Source organism: Biomphalaria glabrata, chromosome 14, assembly GCF_947242115.1.
Source record: "Biomphalaria glabrata chromosome 14, xgBioGlab47.1, whole genome shotgun sequence".
Taxonomy (NCBI): domain Eukaryota; kingdom Metazoa; phylum Mollusca; class Gastropoda; family Planorbidae; genus Biomphalaria; species Biomphalaria glabrata.
In genome coordinates this window covers 12798073-12821803 of record NC_074724.1, presented here as the reverse complement: position 1 = coordinate 12821803, position 23731 = coordinate 12798073, and the positions used below count along the sequence as shown (strand labels likewise).

Below are 23731 nucleotides of genomic sequence, written 5' to 3'. Positions count from 1 at the left end.
TGTTTTATTATTGATTCATGTGTTATCATCGAACATGAGCCCATATACAAAATCTGGTGACGATTGATTGGATGGGTAAAAATAGTCGAAACATCGATTGCTAAAATCTAATATCCAAAAAAGTCCAGATGATTAAACTAAACTTTTCAGATAGTGTATACTCCCGCTAGAGAATCTCTGCAACTTCAACCATGCGCTAACACAAGAGTGTGACAAGAGTCACCATTTCGGGTGAAACATGAAACGAATAGTCGACTTTCTGAACAGTTCAAAGCAGCCACTCAGTCACAGCTGCAGGCCGAGGAAACTTGTAGGTCAAATCAACATATTTCTCACTTCACACATGAACGACATAGGCATCCTGCGCTGACAGACATGCCAGATGTCAGTAGGACACCAGATGTCATTCTCATCACACAACTCCAAGAGTTGATTTCACAACAAAATGCACTAGTCACTAGTGAGTCGTGACTAACCCTTTCAGTGACAAAGGCCCGAGGGCGATATCCGACCTAAATTGCCCTTTTAATCGGCTCCTCTTCCCACAATGAAGCCACACCCATTAGTTCGACCAATGACACACATGTCGGGCATTTATAAGAGACGCCTGAAAAAAGGTGAACACACCAAACTTATCTGATAACATTGAACACGATCAAGAAATCAAGGGGAGAAAAGAATCGCTATTTTTTTTAAATATTTTGTCCTACAAGGTTATAGCACTTAAAGAAACCATCTCATAATCTAACAGCTGAATATGTGTCCAACATGTAATTTTATTAACAGATCTTTCTTTATTTTCGATATGTCACCATATACACGAACTGTCACGAACACACCTCCTAACCCCGTGTACCTGTGTTCTAAGTTTTCGGGAAGGGGGGGGGGGCTGTAAAATTATCGACTTTTCAAAAAGTGAAGCACTGACAAATTCCTCCAGACTGTTGTATACCGTCATGTTGATGACTTTTACTTAACAAACAAAAAAAACCTATCCTCGATATGACTCTTACTTCAAACAAACATGATCTTGACTATGAGCACGACCATTACAAGGGTTCTCGCAGGGGCGTAGCACTAGCTTGGAATTTTCCATCGTTTGGGGGCCCGGGAGGCTTGACCTCTTTTAGGGCCCCTTCATTTTGCGTACTATTTGATTTTTAATGTAAAAACACTAATTTGTGGCCCCCTTCAAATGGGGGCCCGGGGGGATTTTCAAATTCTCCTCCCTCCTCCACCCACCCTAGCTACGCCACTAGGTGCTTACGCTATTTTTTTACATCCAATATCCCTCGTATAATAGTAAATTGGCGGGAGCATTGGGCTGTATTGGCCCCGTTCATCCCTTTGAAATACAAACGTTCTTGACAAGAACTCTTCTAACTGTATGGTACAGTATGAGAACAAGTACATTGTAGACACTAGGACGAATTTGATATATCCATAACGCAGACAAAGGAGGCGCGGTGGCCGAGTGGTAAAGTGCTTGGATTCCAAATAGGCGTGTCCCGGGTTCAAATCCTTGTGAAGATTGGGATTTTTAATTTCGGGATCTTAAGGGCGACTGTGAGTCCACCCAGCTCTAATGGGTACTGCAATTAGTTGGGGATAAGTAAAAGCTGTTTGTCGTTGTGATGGCCACATGACGCCCTTGTTAACCGTGACCTTTACATCATCTGTCCTATAGATCATCATTATCATCAAACTCCATTTGAGTGCGGGCTTGAGAGGCTCAAATCCTCTCTTGCAAAAGCCCTGGACAGAAACCCTGCTGTCTTGCATAGTGCATGAATGTCGCCATACAGGTCGAGAATTTTGGGTTTCCCAGACCTGTCGAGACAGAAATCAGCAAGTCTGGGGCAGTCAAACAGAATATGAGGCACGGTTTCCTCTTCTTCCCAGCAGCTGTCCTATAGATAGAAAGGTCTGAAAGGAGAACTTTACTTAAGCATAACGCAGAAAAACTCTTGGCTGGAGAGGGGGCACCTGCCGCCTCTCTTTCCCATATTTTTTTTCTCAGCTTTACAAAACTAGAGCATTGTGTTACATATCTGTAAGTTTCTTTGCATTTCTCTTTGCAAATTTTATTTTCGATTTAAGGAGGGTGGGGACGCTACTAGTAGCAGTTTGAGAAACACCGATGTAACCAAATCAAAACACAGACACATTTAGACTCAAACGGACACACGCGCACACTCAGCATACACACACTCAGCATACACACATATACACTATCAAATACGTAGACTATCACACACATAAGCACGCAGATATAGATGGAAACACATTCTCATACTTAATCTGATACCAGCTCATGCACTCAGGATCTCAAGTGTATAAGTGCACACAGTCACGAAGACAGAATTTCAACTTGCAATACAATACATGTAGAAACTAGAAACGATGTTCCTGGACGCAAATCTTTTACCAGCAAAAACATTAATTATTATACTCAACAAATTACAGTCCCACTCGCCCCAGCACCCCCAGTCAAAAAGTACTTTAAAAAAAATTGCATATTAATTTATTTTATAATGGAGGAGGGGGGCATTTTTTCGGCACTCACAACAATTTGAGATCCGTCCACCCCAAACTGTCCTTGAAGTGCTCTACTTATAACATACATAAAGATCTCATTTTACTTTCGATGTGTTACAATATAAAACTCGTCGTTTCTGGCTAAGAAAAACGGAAGTTGATTTTGGACACAATTATTCCCCAGCCCCACTAAAATCTTGTAGTAGCTCTCAACAGAGCTCATGAAGTCCCCGGCAAAGGGAGACCAGACAGTTCCATCATTTCAGAAATATGAAAAACAAAACTTAAAAAAACAAAAAAAACTTGTTTAAAAACAAAGCTTAAGCGAAGTGTAAGTGGATCAATTACTTTTGAATCAGTCATTTAATTAAATGTGTAATCGATCAAGATCAACAACAATACACCTGTGCGATTTAGAAATATTTTTACCGATCATTTTTTGTTTAGATGTGGCGCATAACAAAGCACGTGTTTTTAGCCTTTCTGACCTTTTAGTCAAACAAAAGATTAAACAACGGACCATTGGAGAAAATAAAAAAGGGGTGGTGAAAACAAAAAAGGATATCTGGCTGAATTTTTAACGTATTCGCTTTTTAAAAGCTTTTACTAAAAGGTGGGGGGGGGGGGGGTATGACCAGAATTCGAACTCATGCTTCAATCCTCCTCAAGCCGACAAACTGACCACTCTGCTAGTGAGGTGCCTATAAAAATAGAGGATTGTAAATGCATGGGCGTAGCCAGGGAGGGGGGGGGGTTGGGATTCAACCCCCCCCCCCGAAATGAAATTCTCCCCCCCCCCGGGGGGGACGGAATTAAGTGACTGATTTTTGATTCATTTTGTTTATTTTAGGTGAGATTTTAATACTAAATCATCACTTACCACAGCACAGCCGAGGGGGTTTTGAGTTAAAAACCCTCTACCAGGGGGATTTGAGTTTAAAACCCCCTACCAGGGAGTTTTGATATTTAAAAAAACCATATCAGGAGGTTTTGAGATGCAAATCCCTCTACCAAGGGGTTTTGAGTTTAAAACCCCCTACCAGGGGGTTTTGAGACTTTAAAAAAAACCTATTAGGCGGTTTTGAGATTTAGAAAACCCCTATCAGGTGGTTTTGAGTTAAAAATCCTCTACAAGGGGGGTTTTGAGATTTAAAAAAACCCTATTAGGGGGTTTTGAGATACAAACCCCCTACCAGGGGCTTTGAGTTTAAAACCCCCTACCAGGGGCTTTGAGTTTTAAACCCCCTACCAGAGGTTTTGCAGTTAAATCCCCCTCTTCTATAAAACAAAACAAAAAAATGCAAACAACAATCTCCAAATTCCATCAGCACAGTTAAGGAAGATTTTGATTTTAAAACCCCCTCCAAAATTTACGATAAACCCCCTCTCCAATATAAAAAAAGCAAATTACACACTCAAAATTCTATGAGCGTAGCCAAAGGGATTTTGAGTTTAACCCCCCCCCCCTCCAGTTGGGGTTTGAAGCTAAAAAGTACCTATTCAATATAAAAAAAAGCAAATTACACACTTTAAAGTCTATGAGCGTAGCCAAAGGGGTTTTGAGTTTAAAACCTCCTGCCAGCGGGGTTTGAAGCTGAAAACTACCTCTTCAATATTTAAAAACAAGCAAATTACGCACTCAAAATGCTATGAGGCGGGTTTTGGGTTTAAATCCCCCTCCTCCAGATGGCTTTTTCTTTAAAGTTTAAAACCCCTCCAGATGGTTTTGAGTTTAAAATTCCCCTACAGAGCGTTTAGAGTTGAAAATCTCTCTCTTCATTATTATTTTAAAGTAAACTACAGTCACCAAATTCTATGATCGTAGCTAAATGGGGTTTTGAATTAAAAACAAAACAAAAAAACTCCAGAGATTTTTTAGTTTAAAACCCATCAACAGATGATTTTGACGAAAAAACTTTCCTTTTCGATATAAAATCTAAAGCGAAATACAGGCATGTAATTCCAAGAGCGTAGTCAAGAAAGGTTACACATTTCTACCAATGGCTTGGGCTCCATTAATAAAGTGTGAATAGTATTCTGCCAAAATTGAAAAACACTAAATGTGGCTCAACAAAGATGGCTAAGACAGATTTTAGGAGTCAATTATAGAGATCGGGTCTAAATCAAAGAAATCATATGCCGAACTGTGAGTCGAACCCTTAGTAAGGTTGTGACAGAGCGTCGCATGAGGTTTAGCGGGACATGTTCTCCGAAAAAATGAATTACGCAAAATAAGAGTTGCGGAAACAGCTTGTCGGAAAATGCGCCGAGCAGCGAGAGGAGGGTCTAAGTCAGTAAGAATAGCACATTAAGTTTTTGAAATAAAACTTTTTAATAGCAAGATAATGCACTGTAGATACCTCAGAATATGCATTTTGTTGGCTTTCAATACCAGAAATAGTGCTCGGCGGTGGCGCTTCGCCCCGCGCTGGGGGAGCGCTACGAGCTCCCCCGAGTCAGAAACCCCATTGACAACGAAAAACATGCTGAGAATTACTCCCTTAGAGCACGTGAGAGGAAGCGAGCAGTGAGTCTTAAGGTTGCCTTGTCCCCGTACAAGGACAGCCTCTGTGTCGTACATGAACCAGTATTCTCTCTATCTATAGCTTGTCCCAATCGTCCTTCGTGCAGAACTCTGCATTCGTAAAGAATGTGTTCTATTGTTTCATCGTCCTCCATGCAATGGCGACACCGTGTGTCGTAGTTCTCCTTCCATCGTCCGAGGTAAGCACCAATTGGACAATGGCCGACCCGGAACTGGGCTAGGACTGCCTGTTCCGCACGATTAAGTTGCCACCATGCATCCCTTCTGTCTGGTCTCCTCATTGCCCGATAAAGCTCACGCCCCTTGTCCGAAGAATCCCAGCCGTCGTGCCAAAGTGTCAACATGCGCTGGTTGACTAGGGATTGTACACTTTCATATGAGTACGGTTCATCATTTTCGAGCGCCGTTGCGACCGCGGTTTTCGCGAGCTGGTCAGCCAAATCGTGGCTGACCACCCCACAATGGGCGGGCACCCATTGCAAAGTAACGTTCACGCCGAATCGTAGGAGACGCCCTCCGACCGTTAGGACGTCCCATACCCTTCTAGCACCTTCATCCAGCCGTTCTATGGCCTCCAGTGCGGCCACCGAGTCCGTGAAAAGAACTATGTCGTGCGCTGACGCAGTCCCGTTACGTACCATCGTAGCCACCCAGTCCAGTGCTTGGAACATTGCTTCGAGTTCAGCCTCGAGGCTGCTTTTCTGCTGACAGGGTCCACTGAGCTCGTCACTTTCGGGATTGCCAGAGAGTCGAACTACCGCTCCGTACCCAGCTTTCACAGTTCCCTCGAGCGTCCGCACAGAACCGTCTGTGTAGATGGTGGCAACTCCGGCTGGATATGATGCGATAATCTCTCTGGCTGCTTGTAGTAGCTCCTCACTTCGTTCCAGCTAGTTTCTTTACGATATTCAACTTCTCGGAAGCTGTTTCCTTTACCTGCTGGATATGATCGCACATAGTCAGTTTCTGATCGAGAATTACTCCAAGGTACTTGGGCTTTTTATCCCATTCCAGAATCTTGCCATCCATTCTAAGCTCAACATGTTCCTTCAATATATCACGGCCCAGCGTAAACCATGAGTAAACCGACTTCGAGTGGTTTACCTCAAGGTTCCACATTCTGGCGTAGCAGGATATAGTTGTTAATGCCTGCTGGAGAGTGTGAATGAGTTGTTGACGGTCTCTCCCTGACTCCCACAACACGATATCATCTGCAAACAACAGCTTCTGACATTTCAAAAGAGCCGGCAAGTCGTTGATAAAGACCAAAAACAGCGTACAGCTGAGTGCCGATCCCTGCGGCACCCCCTGCTCAAGTGGAAGTTTCCTCGACAAGTGCTTACCAACACGAGTCTGTACCGTTCTTTCCGTGAGGAAATTTTGGATCCACCTAAGCATATATGAACCGACACCTAAGTTCATCAGTTTCAACAACAAGCCGGGCCTCCATACTCTGTCGTAGGCCTGCTTGAGATCGATAAATACCGCTAGCGTCGACTGACCAGGTCGATTTGTGTTGCCCCACTGGAAGCCATCCGCCACTTTCTGCATGAATAACGTCACTTGATCGATCGCATTTCGTTGCCTCCTGAACCCGCCCTGTTCAGGAGCAATGAGACCCTTCGTTTCTAGAAACCATGTGAGCCTTCTGTTGACCATGCGTTCGGCCGCCTTCCCGACGTTGGACGTCAACGAGACGGGTCGGTAGCTTTCTGCACGATCTGGGATTTTCCCCTTTTTGAGCAGGGGAACAACCGTTGCCACTCGCCAAGCCTTGGGGAAATCCCCCTTAGTCCAAGTACGATTGATCAAATCCAACAGTTTCCTTCTGCCTATGGGACCGAGATGTTTCAGCATTTCGTTGCTGATCCCATTTGGCCCCGGTGCCTTGCGCAACTTGCACTTCCAAAGTGCAATGTCTAGCTCTCCGTAGGTAAAAGAGTTGATGAATGTGCTCGTCTCATCCTCACCATAGACATATCTGCGTTTCGCTTTCGCCTTCCTGATGCTGTCTAGAGCTTTCGACACTTCGCTCCTCTCACCCGTCCTAGAGATGGCCGCAAAGGCATGGTTTAGAGCGTCCGACCGTTTAGAGTCACTGACCACCAAGCCTTGAGCCGTTTGCAGGGGCGCAGCTGCTTTTGGTTCTTTCGCCCTGGTTAGGTTATTGAGAAGTTTCCATGCCTGTCGTCCGTCCGCAAGATCCAGGTTAGCACATGTCTTCGCCCACTTCTGTCTCGTACCCTCCGCAATGGCTTTCTTTACCTCCGCCGTTAGCTTGTTGTAAGCTCTTCTGGTTTCATCGGTTTTTCGACGACTATGCTGCCTGCGTGCAGCCCGCCTTAGTCGGATTAGGCGTGCCAGTGCGGGAGACCAAAAGTGACTAAACTTGCGCCCCCCGTAGGACCTCGGGATAGCTTTTCGAGCAGCACCTAAGATGGCTTCGACAAAGAGTCCGTAAGTCCGGTTAATGCAATCTGCTTGGATATCCAATCCGTCCAGGGCTACATCCGATGCACTCCTAAACAGATCCCAGTTAGCACGTTTATACACCCATTTTGGTTCTGTATATGGGGTACTCACGCTGAGCTTTCCGAGTTCGATTGTGACCAAGACCGGCAGATGATCACTACCGACATCGTTGAGCACGTCCACTCTTGACTGTGACCTTAAGTCAGTTGACACCAGGGACAAGTCTGGCCGCGACATACCCCCATGCCCGGTGTGCAGAAAGGTCGGGGGGCTGTCTTTGCCCTGCAAAACAACCAGATTTGTTTCGTCACATATCTCAAGTAATCGGCGCCCTCGGATATCAGAGTCCGCGCATTCCCACGCTGGGGACTTAGCGTTAAAATCACCCGCAACGATCATCCTTGTACCAAAAGGCTCACGCAGTTTGAATTGCAACTCAGACTTAGGTGGATTGTATAGGTTTACGCATGTGAATCGCTGACCATATTTGTACACCTCCACTGTCAAAGTGTCAGTCCCACCGGGTCCCGCAGGGGCGCTGGATTCCACTACTCGGGCTGTAAGCGTATTACGTACGAACGTTACAAGTACCTGGCACCTCGAGCAGGAACACCGGTAGGCTGTGAAGCCGTAAAGAAGAGGTGGCCCCTCGTCTGAGCGTAAAGTCTCTTGGCACAGTAGGACATCTGCCTCGTATTGCTCTGCTATCGTATAGACCTCGATCCGTTTCAGCGAGAACTGCCGATTCAGATTGAGGTGGATAATCCGTAGCTGTTTGCTTCGGTCGTAACCGGGTGGGGTGGGGGGGGCACCACTCCCCCCTGCCTTGCCTCCTGGTGCGTTCACCTTTCGGGTTCTGGTGAATGAGGGTGTACCACGTCCTCTAATCTTGCCTCCTAGTACGGTCACCTTTCGGGTTTTCGTGGGGGGCACAACTCCCCCGTTTGTGCGTGAGGCCATCGTGGCGCTCTGGGCTAGTGGGCTGGGCTCGGGCGTCGTACCCGAGGGATGCTGGCCACCTGTCTCACATCCTATGGTATTGCCGGTCTTTTGGTGGGGCACGACTCCACCGTATGTGCTTGAGGCCATCGTGGCGCTCTGTGTTAGTGGGCTGGGCTCGGGCGTCGTACCCGAGGGATGCTGGCCACCTGTCTCACATCCAGAGGAAACCGTTTCCTCCCGCGTTTTCTTGTCCGATAGTAGCACATTTTTCGACCCCGGTAATGCTCATACCCGCGTTTTCGACACTTGACTTTTGCATAGATAGAGAGAAATTTTGCCCCCGGGGGGGGGGGGGGCGGACTGGTTGCATGTAAGACACATAGGCTGTCCCAATCGTTGAGACAGTAGCTGAATGTCTTGGACTGGTGTCCAAGACCGCTGAACCCATTGTCGGCACTGCGAGCTTGCCCTCGAGAGAGGGGAAATTTTGGAGACCGTCTCTTTCAACGTTCGTTACCAATGCCGTCGGCGTGGCGGCTTAGTGCGATGCCGGTGTCTCCGGAAACACTGGCCCCGAGGTCCCCCAACGTTTATGGCGCGCCGTATCGTAGCACGCTGGGCTCTGATCTTTTCACCCCCGTACTCAGCCTTGTGAGCCGAATACAGTGGCTACTAAGTTAGCCATGCTCCCCCACTCGGTGGGAGGCGGAGACGTGTGGCTGTTTTAATTTTACATTGATTACCTGGCCTTTAAAAACTGTAATCAAAAACCAGTTCCACTTGGCCACCCCCACATGGGGTGTTCACGCGACAACCACGATGAGGTGGGATCTGGAATTGCCGCGACGAGCTCCCCCAGACCCCCTTGCTAGCAAGGGCGGGGAGTCTACAAGTTTTCCACTAATTCCAGGAAGTATCTATTCTAGGGCATAATAAACGTCTTCCGAAAGGGTCAGAATGTAATAAAGATTAATTATGTACGCACACACACTCACACACACACACACACACATATATATATATATATATATATATATATATATATATATATATATATATATATATATATTATTATTTTCCGCGTGGGGGGGGGGGAGGGGGAAATCCCCCCCAACCCCCCCCCCCCCGAAAAAAATCCTGGTTACGCCCATGTGTAAATGTACCTATTATTTTTTTACAAACTTACTTTAAAGCGGCGACCTATAAAGGGCACTAATTTAGCTTATGCCACCATTTCTTTCTCTTGTTCGAGATACCAAACAAAATAATTAATTACCAATAGTTAATTAACTAATTGGTTAATTTTTAAATTGATTCTTGTGTTGTCAGGTAGAACGAATAATTATGCAAAATTTCAGCTTGATCCCAGATTGGGTGTGGGAGAAATAACATTTACAAACTTTTTACCAGACAGACAGACAGAAAGAGTTGATATAAGATTTTTATAAAAAAAAACAAAAAAAAAACATACTACCTCTTCTTTAGGGACTTTGGTTTTAGATTTGATGGGTTTGGCATACAGGTCTTCTTTCTCTAGCAAGGCATCATGAGCTTTGATCGCCTCTATGTTTGAGTACTCCGTTTCTGTGTCCTCTATGACTACAGTCTGGGGCACCTCAACTGACACCACTTTGGAGTTTTTGTCTTTCTTCTTCTTTCCTTCAGCTTTCACCTTCTCCTTTTTCTTCTCTTTCACTTTCTTCGGTTCGGATTTCACGTCTTCCGAATGTTCGGAAAGAACTGCGCCCGGATCAAGAGACTGCGTGAGGTGCTTCTTGGAAACGTCTGTTTTGGATTTGCTGACGTCTTTGTTCAGGTTGGACTCGCCGATTTCGATTTCATCGTAGGGGTGATTTCGTTTGGAGACTCCGTTGGGTTTCGGAGCCGAGTCTGATTCGTGGGCGGAAGCCTCTGCTGGGCATGTAAGCGTGGGCGAGTGCTGGCCGGTGCTAAGTTTTTCATTTAAATCCTTTTTGAAATTTTGTTTTTGTCTGTTTTCTTCTAAAAATTCTTCAGAGATTTCTTCGTAACCTCCAGTGACTCTCTCTGGACTCGCTGGCTCTGAAAGAAATAGAAATAATCGATTACAAATCTTTTTGACTTGCATGTTTTAAAGTAAAGAGAAATCATCGATTACAAATCTTTTTGACTTGCATGTTTTAAAGTAAAGAGAAATCATCGATTACAAATCTTTTTGACTTGCATGTTTTAAAGTAAAGAGAAATCATCGATTACAAATCTTTTTGACTTGCATGTTTTAAAGTAAAGAGAAATCATCGATTACAAATCTTTTTGACTTGCATGTTTTAAAGTAAAGAGAAATCATCAATTTGAAATTTATCTGGACTTGCTTTTTCAGAAATAAAGAGAATTTATTAATGACTATTGTGTCGGCTGCTTGCTTTAAAAAAAAGACGGGGAAAATTACAAATTCCGTGAAATAGAAAGCTCTTAAAAAAAAACAGGTTAAAAAAATCTCTCAAAATTATCTGACTTCAAAAAATAAAAGTGATTGATGAATTATCTTTTAACTTGCCTGCTCTGAAATAAAGAGATAATGAAATAATTAAAGATGTCTATTGACGTTTGCACTAATGTGAAGTGAAAGATAAATCCATGCCTCTCTAACCCTTAAGTCAAACAAGAGATAAACAGTCGCTTAATAATAGACGCTTGACAATACAATGGAAATATTTCAGCTAAAATGTTTTTTAAACAAACTTAGACCATCATATGCTTATACTTTTCAAAGGTCTTGTTTTTATAAATGGAATTTAGTCATTGCAATAAGTGGTACAAGGATCAGCTGTTCTAGTGATGTTTTAACTCACATAGAATGTTCAGCTGTTCTTTTAATCTCACATAGAATGTTCAGCTGTTCTTTTAAACTCACATAGAATGTTCAGCTGTTCTTTTAAACTCACATAGAATGTTCAGCTGTTCTTTTAAACTCACATAGAATGTTCAGCTGTTCTTTTAAACTCACATAGAATGTTCAGCTGTTCTTTTAAACTCACATAGAATGTTCAGCTGTTCTTTTAAACTCACATAAAATGTTCAGCTGTTCTTTTAAACTCACATAGAATGTTCAGCTGTTCTATTCAAGTATAAACTCACATAGAATGTTCAGGTGTCTATTCAGGTTTAAACTCACATAGAATATTCAGCTGTTCTTTTAAACTCACATAGAATGTTCAGCTGTTCTATTCAGGTTTAAACTCACATAGAATATTCAGCTGTTCTTTTAAACTCACATAGAATGTTCCGCTGTTCTTTTAAACTCACATAGAATATTCAGCTGTTTTACTTAAGTTTAAACTCAATCTCTTGTTGTCTTTGGTTATAACGGATAAGGACCCGACAAATAACTTATTTTTAATTTCATGAATATTTAAAAGAAAAAATCAAAAAAATATTAAACACCAAAAAATCTGAGTACTACTCTTATATCGACTAAGTGTTTTTTCTCTTATTACTCTCTGTATACTATGTAGCTTTTGATTGGAATTTGGTACCACAAATACGTATTGTGAACATAGCATCGATTGAGGTGTAATATAAAAGTTCTACAAGAAAAAAAATATGTTTAAATCTTAGTCGCCTCAGTATTTCTGTAGCGACAACCAAGCTGTTTATATGTTGATAATACAATGAGTTCTTATTTAACGCATATTGCAGATTTCGATTTTTAAATGATAGAATTTGAGTTTATCTGTTATTGTTCGAATATAAATTTATTATAATTTTACTTGGTCATATTTGTGTTCTTGTAATGTCCCCTTAATCTAGGAATGAAAGGCGAAAAAAAAAAGAGACACTGTAAACGAAATGAGAGTTCATTCAACGAAATGTGTCTGTGACCAAGTGGTTCAACATTACAGCCACTGTGTTAGTCACCTCTAAAGTATAAGATAATCTCACTACACTGCAATGCATTCTACTAACAGGTCTAAATATAGTAAGTTAGCTATCTATTAAGACATACATCCCTTTCCTGTAAGGGAAAGCACTCATTTATTTTAAAATCCTTATATCAACATCATTAAAATAAAAACTGACTTACCGTTTTTCGCGTCTGCTTTCGATTTAGAATTTTTACCTCCCATGGTAAGAGAAATAAAGAAAAACACTAATATGTGGGTCACCAATAATTAATCCGAGGAGCTAGTCCTGTTGACAGACCTGTTCAAAGCGTTAAACATTTGTGCCAGTCTTGATGCAGAAGTTTGGACACATTTATATCATATTTGAAGTACTTGCTATTTAAATATTGATGGAAGAGTCCACAAATAGGTTTCTGAACACCATTTTTTATAACTATTAAGAAAATAATACAAGCGCCTTAATACATTTCTAAGCAATACAATGAAACCAATACAACAAAAATAATAACGCTAAGTTAGGAAGGACCGTATTCAATTTCCAAAAACAATTCAACCATTCAAGACATGTAATCTGAATCTGTGTGAAGTGTAACAGACATTGACTTAAGAATGTATTCAATGAAGACGGAACTTAGAGAGGGAAGACATGGGTATACGAAGCATAGGTTGATGCAGAAAGTAGCCACAAGCGATATTAGGATGCCTGGGCCTACTCTGGATTCAGTTTTGGAAACAAAAAGCTCCGAGATAATGACAAGAAACCGTGGGAAAGGTAAGAGGGAGGAATGTAAAGAGGAAGATGGAATGAGGGAGAAAAAAGAGGAGGGGGAGAAAGAAAAAGGAGATGGTGAGGGGAGGGTGCACTGGGAGTAAAAGACGGAGAGAAGAAGAGAAACGAAAAGAGATTCAAAGATACAAGAAAAGAGAAAGGTAAAAAAGGGGAGATAGTGGGGAAGAGAGGGACATGGAGACAGGGCCGGATTTACCCATAGGCAACACATGCTATGGCTTAGGGCTCACAAGAAATATTTTGCACTGTCATCTCTGGACTTATAAAGACCACCATATCTAAAAAAAACTCTTATAGAGTGACAAGAAAACTGGAAATAGATGTAGTTTAGTGAGATAAGGGGAGTAATAGTGAGTTGAGGGGGAGTAATAGTGAGATAGAAGGGAGTGAGATAGAGAGTTTGGAGAAAGAGAGAGAGGGAGAGAGGAGAAAGAAGGGGAGAGTGGGAGAGAAAAGGAGATATTTGCGAGAAGAAAACGAAAGAAAGAAGAGAGAGTGAAAGAGAGAGGAGAAGAAAAAAAGAGTAAGCGGAAGATGTTGAGAGCAAGAGGGAGAGAGAATAAGGAGGAAACAACGTAGAGATAAAGTACTTTAAATAAAAAAAAGGAAGTATCTTACGCATCATTTAAGATAAAAATGAGCAAACCGATGTTTTCGATGGCGCATCCTGTTAGATGATCTGCTAACAATTATTACATTGCTTATATCCGTTTCAAAAAAGGTTTACATGTTATTCTAAAAATGACGCCATTCGCCGTAAGTAAGGGTTTGTGTGTGTATTTCATAATCAATTCTGTAAGCTACTTCTGGGAATTTCATACAATAAGTAAATTACAGTAATTTGCACATTTGTTTACAACTTTAAAGACTCGCTTTAGATTCTTTACACAATAAACAAAAGAAAGGAAAGTGCTAAATACAATATATTGGGGGAAAAACAACAAAAAAAAAGTACTAAAAATAGAAAAGGAAGATTATGAGAGAGATTAAAATCAATACAACAAAATCGTCAAGGGAGGTAAATTCATATATGTTTCCAATGAAATAATACAAGTACTTTGTGCTGCACTACTATGTATAAGCGAAAATACCACTGATCTTATCTTCTTATCTTATAAAATACGTCATACGCATCACGCATATAGTCATGTATGTTAATCAATTATTTAAATTCTGCCAAGTCTTTGGTTTTCCTGGCTAGCTCAAGCAACCCATACCATGCTCTAATAGCACTAGGTAAGAAGAAGCATTTGTACTTTGCATTATATCACGATGTCTTTCTAAGTATTTTATTAAGTTTTGTTTTTGTATTTGAATATTATGGTTCATTGCTTTATGTATAATTTTTACTTTTAAGTCTTCTATAATGAAAACTTTCTAAATTTAACGATTTAGCTAAAGGTGTTATCTCCTGGGTGCTCACTAAGAACGCTTTTTGACCACCACAATTCGCGGTAAACCGCAAGCTCTATCAAACCTTTGTATTTTATTTTCGGTATTTCCCCAAAATGACGCAGTCTAATTAGAAAGCCTTTAAAAAAACTATCACGAAGATAGGACTTCCTGTATAGTATTCTTTCTTTTCCCCTGAGTGAATCTTTTTAATATTGCATTACGTCATTTCCACTTCCACGAAATAAAAAACAAAACCAATCTAGAGTCTAGAGAGAGAGAGAGAGACAGAGAGAGAGAGAGAGAGAAAGAGAGACAGACACTGAGAGAGACAGAGAGAGAAAGAGAGAGAGAGCAAGGAATAGATCTACTGTCATCTCCCTACATTCAAAATGGGTGAGATAAACTATTAGCTTAAATAAAATCAAATTGATATTTCCTTTTATTTAGAGAACAAAATACCCCGAAAAATGGGGGGGGGGGGGATAAGTAAGTTACTAAAATTAAGGGGTCCAAAATATGAGTGCGTGTATGTGTCGGGTGCGCATTATGAAGTGGATCTTTCCATATCAAGTCAAAAGTCTTTGTGGGAGAAATAACGGTGCGCAGGTTAAAAAAATTGGGGTTTCAGAGAGCGAATAAAGAGAGAGAGAGAGAGAAGTAAAGAGATCGTGAAATTTCATTGTAACAGATACACTATGTCACCGGATAAAAATGTGGCCCGTTTATTAAAAAAGAAAGAAAAGAAGATGGTGTTCCGGCCATAATAAACAATAAAAAAAAACTTAGAACAAATCAACAGCCGGTGCGTACTGGATAGTTATTATATGCTTTATTTAAATGACTTAGCTGTTCAATACTTCCGTGTCAAGTTGTAAATATGTCTCGTCTGCAATCCACAGACAGCTAATCCAATGTCCCTGTCACCTTACATATTTACAATATCTACAAAGCCCTTATCAGTCGCCTTAATGTCATTTGGGCCTGATATCAATAGAAGCTTTGCTAAGGTCTGTGAAATAAGTGAACTATGGTCTTTGTACGTTGTTCGGCTTTCTAATTTGGAAGCCAATTGACGCGACCAAAAGATCACTAATACAAATATTACATTTCTAGGCAACAGAAATGACATGACTCTGTGCTTTTAGAACTATTTGGATGTTGACAAACGTTTCTTTGTGTTTATACATTTGTTTTGTTTCATATCTTTGCAATGTTCTTTCAGAAGTGAAGGTTTTTACACCCTAGTCCCCAAACTCCCGCAGGACGGCGGGGGATGGTGCCGGGCAGGGCTCAAACTGAGGATAATCCAGACGACAGTCCAGAGGGAATACCAGGCAGACTTTCTTTAGTAGATGTTAACTGTGAAGTTGAAAACATCGCATCGGATGGAGTCGACGCTTAGAATTGAATCCACGAAATGTAAATCCTAATGAGACGGCCGGCATTGTCGGTGTATCTAATGTAAAAACAAAGTGTATGGATGTTCAACAAAGTGTCAACAAAGTGTCAACAAAGTGTCAACAAAGTGTCAACAAAGTGTCAACAATGGACAAGAAAATTTTACAAAAAGAAAAGAGAACAAGAAAATGATAGATAACGAGAGACAAGAAAGTGATAGATAACGAGAGAGAGAAGAAGGAGAATGAGTTCTTATGTTAATAACATTGTTTGAGTCTGAAAAGCTTTTTTTAACATCTAAAAACATGGCCATATCAACAAACTTTACTAAGATATATATATATATATATATACGAATACTGCACACAAAAAAAGGAAAATACCTCCTTTACACAACTTTTAGATCGATTTTTTTTCTTTTGCTCTTAATAAGTAATGAATGTTAGATTACATTAAAAAAAAATTGAAACATTTTTTAACTCGCCCTCCCCGCTCATCCCCCCCAAAAAAAAATCTTCATAAAAAAGAATCCTGGCTAAGAGAATGTTTACATCTACTAGACTTTATTGTATTCTAATGATAGGTCTTTAGATGTAGACTTAGAAGGCGGTGAGCAAAAATATTCCTGAACATTAAATTTATTCAACTCTCAACAAGCGGAAATACCCGATGACGTTTAAGTACATATTCGCTGTCCACTAGCCAACTTTTAATTATATTGTTTATACTTTGAAAAATTATAACGGTCAAACTAGAGTTTTCTTGTTGTGGCCAACGAGCTAGTTATTCTTTGTTTCAACAATCTACAATCAAATTTCTAGGAAAGTCGTTAAAGGTGTATTCGAGACCCATGTCCACCCACCCAGGTTTTGCCCAACCATTTGGAATGTGTGACCTGAATAAGTTGTAAGTTTCCCCTTTTAGACCTTGCGATCTATAGGGCAGATGATGTAAAGGTCATCTGTTTCTGTGGCCCAAGGTTAACGAGTGTGTCATGTGGCCAGCACAACGACAAATTATCGACTTAGAGGCGCTAAAAGATCCCGCAAATTAAAAATCCCAGTCTTTACCAGGATTTGAACCCGGGACCGCCGGTTCGGAAGCCATGCGACCTTAATGAAGGTTTTGTTTAAAAAAATAAATTTCTAGATAGACAAGAGATATTTGCTCTATATCCGTGAGAGATTAAGTAACAGCGCATTAAAAGTAGATGAATCATTTTACCTCGAGTTTAGTGCTTAACGTCCTTCAAAATCTTTATTTAATTTAACCGAGGTCAGTAATACACACACACACACACACAAATCCCGTTATAAAAATACAATCAACTAGAGAAGTAAAGAATACATCGCCCATTAGGACTAAATCTCTGGGACAGCACACTGCCCTAACAAAACACTGACTTGAATAGAGACGTGAGAGATGAAACACAGGTGGGGACTTCCGGGCCCATTCTTGTTGGATTGCTAACAAATGACCGCAGTTTCCGTATGGGTGACAAAAATTTCGGTCCACTTTGCAGGTTTCTCGGACATTGTATCCAACACACACACACATACACAAGTGGATAATCGGTTTTTGGGGGGGGGGGGGAGTGAGGACGTAAAGTAGTAGGGAGGGGAAAAAACACAAATTACCGAAAGCTAAATATAGACGAGGTTACGATGACATGGTTCAAGAAACACCTTGGTAAGAAATTCAACAACTAAGAATCAAGAACCTGAAACTCATGTGAAACAAGGCTCTATGGCACTCTATGCCATGGATTATCCATCTTAAACTTCTTCCTTACCCACACACACACACAAAATGATATTTATTAAATTCAATTCCAAATCCAGTTTCTTTTAATTTCGAATAGTCTATATTTAGACGGACGGAAGGGGAGACAAGAAAGAAATGGAGCTAAGAACTAAAACCAACAATTTCCCCAACATTCATGAATATGTTTTGTCCCTGAGAAGTTTCGTTTAAGCAATTCTACCGTCAATGTGTAAATAGGGAAATGCCGTATAGGTTACAAGTGGTGCTGAAAAGAATTTGTTTTTAGTGTTGTTATAATCGATCAGGGCCGGATTTAAGTAGGTGGAGACCTAGGGGCAGGATTTTTTGTTTAGGCCCCTACAATTTTTCGAAACATTTAATAAAGATCCATTAAGAAATGAAAATACTTATATCTAAAAACAAGCTTTATTTAAGAAGAAAGAGATAGAGTTTTTATGCATTAAATCTCAATTTCCTTAAAGAAAAATATTTAATATGCATATTTTTGTTTAAAAAAAAAGTATATTTTTGAGTTTCTAAAGGGTAAGGCCCTTGGTAGACGCACTGTTGTAAATCGTTTTGTATTACTGATTCGGAGCAAGCTACAAGCGGACACTTTTTAATCATGACCTTTTTGCCGGCCCTAAAAATGAGAACAAAAAAATGTTAGAAAAAAAACAAACAAACACCAACATAAACGTTTCTGGCCCATCGAAATTTTTATATCTTTTTATATCTTTTATGGAGGCCCCCTTTTTTTGTGACGTCCCCGGGGCTTGATTCCCGCTAGCCCTCCCTGTAATCGATTACAGAAATATTAATCGCTGTGTAGTCGCTGAATGAACTCTTTATGTTGTGTCTGTTGTATTTATGTGCATTTTTCTGTTGTGTTATCTTTATGTGAGAAAAAAGTCCTTGTAATCACAACAAATTTCCATAAGGATCAATAAAGTAGTCTTAGTCTTAGTCTTAATCACGTTTTATGGGCTACTAACTGAACGTATAAGCTATAAAATATAATTTTAGCAAGCAAAGCCCAATTATTTCCACTGTCATGTATCAACACTACGCATACTCTGTAAATTATAGGTGATATTTTGTATCTTTAATTTACATCATTACAATAAAACCAGATGAGACATGGGTATAGGTCGACGTTTGAACCTTTGATTTTGAAGAACTGGATCTCGTATGCTTACCAGAGCCTATATCATCATACAATAACAGTACCTCTATCCCCTCCCCTCCCAAACAATCAGGAAGTGAAATTCTCAGGTTCCAAGAAGTCTACAAGTTGACTGAATGCCATTAATTGTCCGCTTTAAGTTGTAGCACGACTTTGGATCGTCCAGTAGAGCATGAAGATATACATCTATAGACATTTTTTCCCATGTATTTAGAAAGTCCCGACAGACAATTTAGAAAGTCCCGACAGACAATTTAGAAAGTCCCAACAGACAATATAGAAAGTTCCAACATACAATATAGAAAGTCCCAACAGAAAATTAATAAGAAAAATTCCGCACAAGAAAATAGAAAACAAGCCAAATGTAAAACAAGAGTACGAAGATAGTCTTGTGTCGAAAAACAAACTCAAAATCGGCCCCGAAGTGGTGCACTCAGGTAGGTAAAAAAAAAAGCAGGTTTCAGTATTTTCGGAGTGAAAATCAGAAGATATGAACAACAAACTATCAACAACCACAATATTATCCCCGTCCGTAGAGAGGGAGATAGATAAGGAGAGAGAAGTGATTGAAAGAGATTAGAGAGAGGAAAAGAGAGAAAGAGGAACGAAATGGAGGGGGAAGGGAGAGTGAGATACATTAACTCTTTCTCTCCTAATCGACGATACAATCGTTGATTTGACCTCATTAAATTAAATTAATGTTTAACTTTATAAACTTGACTTTGTGTTATATAAAAAGAGCATGCATTTTCCGTTAATTCACTACCAAGTAAAACATGTTTTGATAACAAACAACAAAGCTATTGAAACTCAATCATAACAGGGGAGTGAGATAGTAATGAGCAAAATGAAGAATTCCTTTGAAAGGTGGAAAATAATAACGGAGAGAAAGAGTTAAAAACACGCACACACAGTCCATAACACTCTACTGCCCTTCATCACACTAATAATTGCAAGTTTACTTTTTTTTTTATTTTCGTACGGCGGCACCGCCTAGTGTGCAAGGGACCTAAGAGTTGAAGACACGAACATCACTGGCGAACAAAAACAAAGAGCGTAGAGTGAAGCAGTGACCTCGAGGCAAAAGGTTATGTCTAAATATACGTATCACGTGACTCTAACAATGGATAAGTTTAAATCAACAATAAAAGTTAACACATTGCAGTCCACCTCGAGCCAAAAGATTATGTCTAAATATACGTATCACGTGACTCTACCAATGGACAGGTTTAAATCAACAATGAAAGTGAACACACTGCAGTCCGTGAATCACATCATGTGGAAGTTCAATGACCAGACGATATATAAAAAGACGTAGGCGGCTATGAACCAGCAATTAATTGTTACAGTACATTGATGACTAACAAACTTGTCTACCAGGATACTTAGTCACACACTAATTTATTTGAGACCATGTAATAAAAAAGCCGACACTTAATCTTAATTTAACCATGGGAACTTAAAGTCCTAGTTCATCAATTTCGTTAGGCCTAAAAAATGATTCAGTTTTTCTTTCTGAAATCAGGGATATTGCCAAATTTGACCTACTAAAAAAAAGTAATTATGTAACTTCACTGCTTACGGCCACTGTATGAAAACAAGGTGCCGCTCAGTCCTAAGCACTGTCTAGGACCTAGGACCTAGGAACTCAACGCCTAAGTAGTACGTGGGAACCGTATCTCAGTGCTGGTCGTTCAAAGCGATCTGACCAAGATTTTTAAAACTACTTTAGGCAGTGCGAGTCATAGTGTTACTGACTTTTCAAGTCCTTCTGGATGAATCACTTTTAACATACTTAAACGCTTGGGTCGTGGGGATCTAATCCCGTGCTAGTGTAGCTGCTGCACAAAATATTTAGTGCACATTTTTTTTCTCTCAATATTTTCAGGAAATTGAATCAATTCTACAGTTATAAAAACATGTTCAAGAATTTTTTTTTCTACATTAAAAAGAAAATTCCGTTGGAAGCATAGCCTAAATATTGAAATAAATCTCTGAAGTATGGGGCTTACAAATGAGAGCAAGTTTTTTAAAGCCTAGAAGAATGGAGTTGGAGTTCCCAGTAAAGATAAAGAAACAGTAAATGTATGTGGATTTCGAGGCATTGATAGCGTCCACCGGCGCTACTGGCACCACGTGACAATTGTTGTAATATAAAAGTGGGTAGAGTGTCACGTCGATCCCATTACGCAGCCCTTAACATTTTAAAGTAAATATACCTTTTAAAGTTCACATTTATGTGTAGACATTAATGTAGGCCTTGGCACGCTAGGTAAAGTTCATGATAAAATACGTAAGTTCAGGGATGCCGAAATGTCTTTCCCATGACCATATCCCTTGATCTTATCCTATGACATGACCATATCCCTTGATCATATCCCATGACGTTGTGCTTTCTACCTCTTTAAAATTAATACCCACAGTGCAGCAGCTTCAGAGACGTGGTTCTATATGATTCGACTTTTTTTTTTTTGGGTGGGGAGGGAGATGCATACATGTAGGAAAGTTATAAGGCCTTATGTGTTTAAAAAAAAGTTGAGGACCACTGTATTAGATAAACAAAATCAATAAGAACTACTACTTTGGTAGAGACCTTTGTTCGAACTTGTCCCGAAAAACAACATTTTTCGTTTATTGAGCCACTAGTTTGCCTATGATTTAAGGCCAATGCTTTCCCTGACAATAGTCGTGTTAGACATTAGACTGAAGTATTGGAAAACTGAACTATATTTTATTCTAAAGCTGTTATAAGCAAAGAAAACGTTACATAAACAGTATAAAAGAGAGGAGAGAAAGAGTAATAAGAAAGAAAAAAAGAGAGAAGTAAGAAAGAAAGTAATGACAGAGAAGAAATAAAGAACGGAGAAAAGAAAGGAGAGAGAGAACTAAGAAAGAAAGAAAAGAATTGAGATAAAAAAAATACGCAAAGAAAATAAATATTTATCTATAGAACTTTAAGTTGACAAACAAAAATATAATTGTGCGGAATTAAAAAGTAACGTAACAAGTAGTCAACTACGTAAAGTAACCCACAAATTTACTTTAGAAACCCTAATAAAAGTAACCCAACTGTAAAATAACCCACAAATTTACTATAGAAACCCTAATAAAAGTAACCCAACTGTAAAGTAACCCACAAATTTACTATAGGAACCCTAATAAAAGTAACCAAACTGTAAAGTAACTCACAAATTTACTATAGAAACCCTAATAAAAGTAATGTAACTGTAGAGTGTCCCTTAAATTTACTATAGAAACTCTAATAAAAGTAATCAAAGTCAGTAAAGCAACATTCAATAATACGGAGCGTAAATTGACCAGTGCCCTGTTAACACTTGAAAACCCCCTAAGCTATTTGAGGTAAGGGGCCTTCTTGGGGCCCTTTTAAAGTCCAGACATGTCAGTGCTAAATATTTCTAGGGAGTTCTAAGCTATAGCTTGTGTTACCTAGAGGTAAATTCGACTTTGATATAAGTTACCCGTTCGATTTTTAATTTATTACCAGTGTAGGTTCAAATAATTGAACTGTAAAAACCAAACGCTGAGAAATAAAACACTATATCATGTCGATAATCCAATACAATAATCCCATTTAGAATTCATAGGCTATAGATTAATATGCAAATAGACCTAGACCTAGATCTAAACTTTCAATACACGCTGGCTGTGCACAACACTAAAACCACTAGCAGTCAAAGTGTACACTAGAAGATTAATTATAGGAACACAGAATGGAGTGTCACAAGGCTGTATTTACTTCCTTTTCAATGTGTGTAGCCTAGTCAGTGGATGCATGAGAGTACAGATGTGTATGTGTGTGTGTGTATGTACGTGTTCTGGTCTACTAACACTACGAACGACCTCCCCCCTTCCCCCTCAGAAACACACATACACACAAAAAACTGTCCTTAAAACGACGACAGCACACTGAGGGGAAAAGGGGAGGGCTACATTACAGTTATAACAACCGGCGGCGGACTTTACCGGCCACAAAAGTCAGATTGCAGGGGTGTAGACTAAAACCAGACGACAGTGGGTGAAGATCGCTTGGCTAAGGAAGGGGGGGGGGTCTATATAAAGGTGGCGTCCACTGGTGGACAACCGAATTAGAAAGACACATTTATTTATACAAATGTTTTTATGTCAACTAAAGCAAAGAACTAAAATAAAGAGAGCCGATATAGACACTATCAGACACTCACTTCAATGATAACCTTGCACAGCTTTCATTTCATAGATGACCAATAATGATATATCCGTGATAGCAACCGTGATTGAACAATAAAGACGATTATGATTAGATAGATAGATAGATAGATAGATAGATAGATAGATAGATAGATAGATAGATAGATAGATAGATAGATAGATAGATAGATAGATAGATATTAAATTGATTTTGAAAGTAAAATAAAAGAAATATAAGGCGGCAGAATTATAAGCATTAAAAAATATGAATTTAGGAAATTTAGGCACCGGATATTTAGGCACCGCGTATTTACGGATATTTAGGCACCGGATATTTAGGCACCCGGAAATTTAGGCACCCGGATATTTAGGCACCCGGATATTTAGGCACCCGGAAATTTAGGCACCCGGATAATTAGGCACTTTTTGACAAGGCGGAAAATTAGGCACCGGATAATTAGGCACTCTTTAATTAGCGACCTTAATTTTGAAAGTAGTTTTAAAATGTTAACGTATATGTTGTCCTTAGGCTATGGGCTATCGGTGACGTTATAATAAATAGCAACTATAACGATTCTAACTTAAGAAAAGCTGACAGAATGGGAAAAATGACAATCATGAGAATGTGT

The 23731-nt window shown here is 39.9% G+C and overlaps 1 protein-coding gene across 6 annotated transcripts in view; it reads right to left on the bottom strand.

The window, feature by feature from the left end:
* Nucleotides 1–23731, bottom strand: part of LOC106073894 (uncharacterized) — a 38148-nt gene that overhangs the window by 5700 nt on the left and 8717 nt on the right. The window contains exons 1-3 of one of the 6 annotated variants that reach the window (XM_056009806.1): nt 22394–22695; nt 12561–12814; nt 9972–10558 (exon numbers count right to left, since the gene is read on the bottom strand). In XM_056009806.1, coding sequence (XP_055865781.1) covers nt 9972–10558; nt 12561–12603 — 630 coding nt within the window. In that variant the 5' untranslated portion in view covers nt 12604–12814; nt 22394–22695. Of the gene's footprint in view, nt 1–9971; nt 10559–12560; nt 12815–17188; nt 17446–22393; nt 22696–23731 lie in introns of those variants that run through there. The other 5 variants (XM_013234570.2, XM_056009809.1, XM_056009807.1 and 2 more) reach the window with 5 other exon arrangements.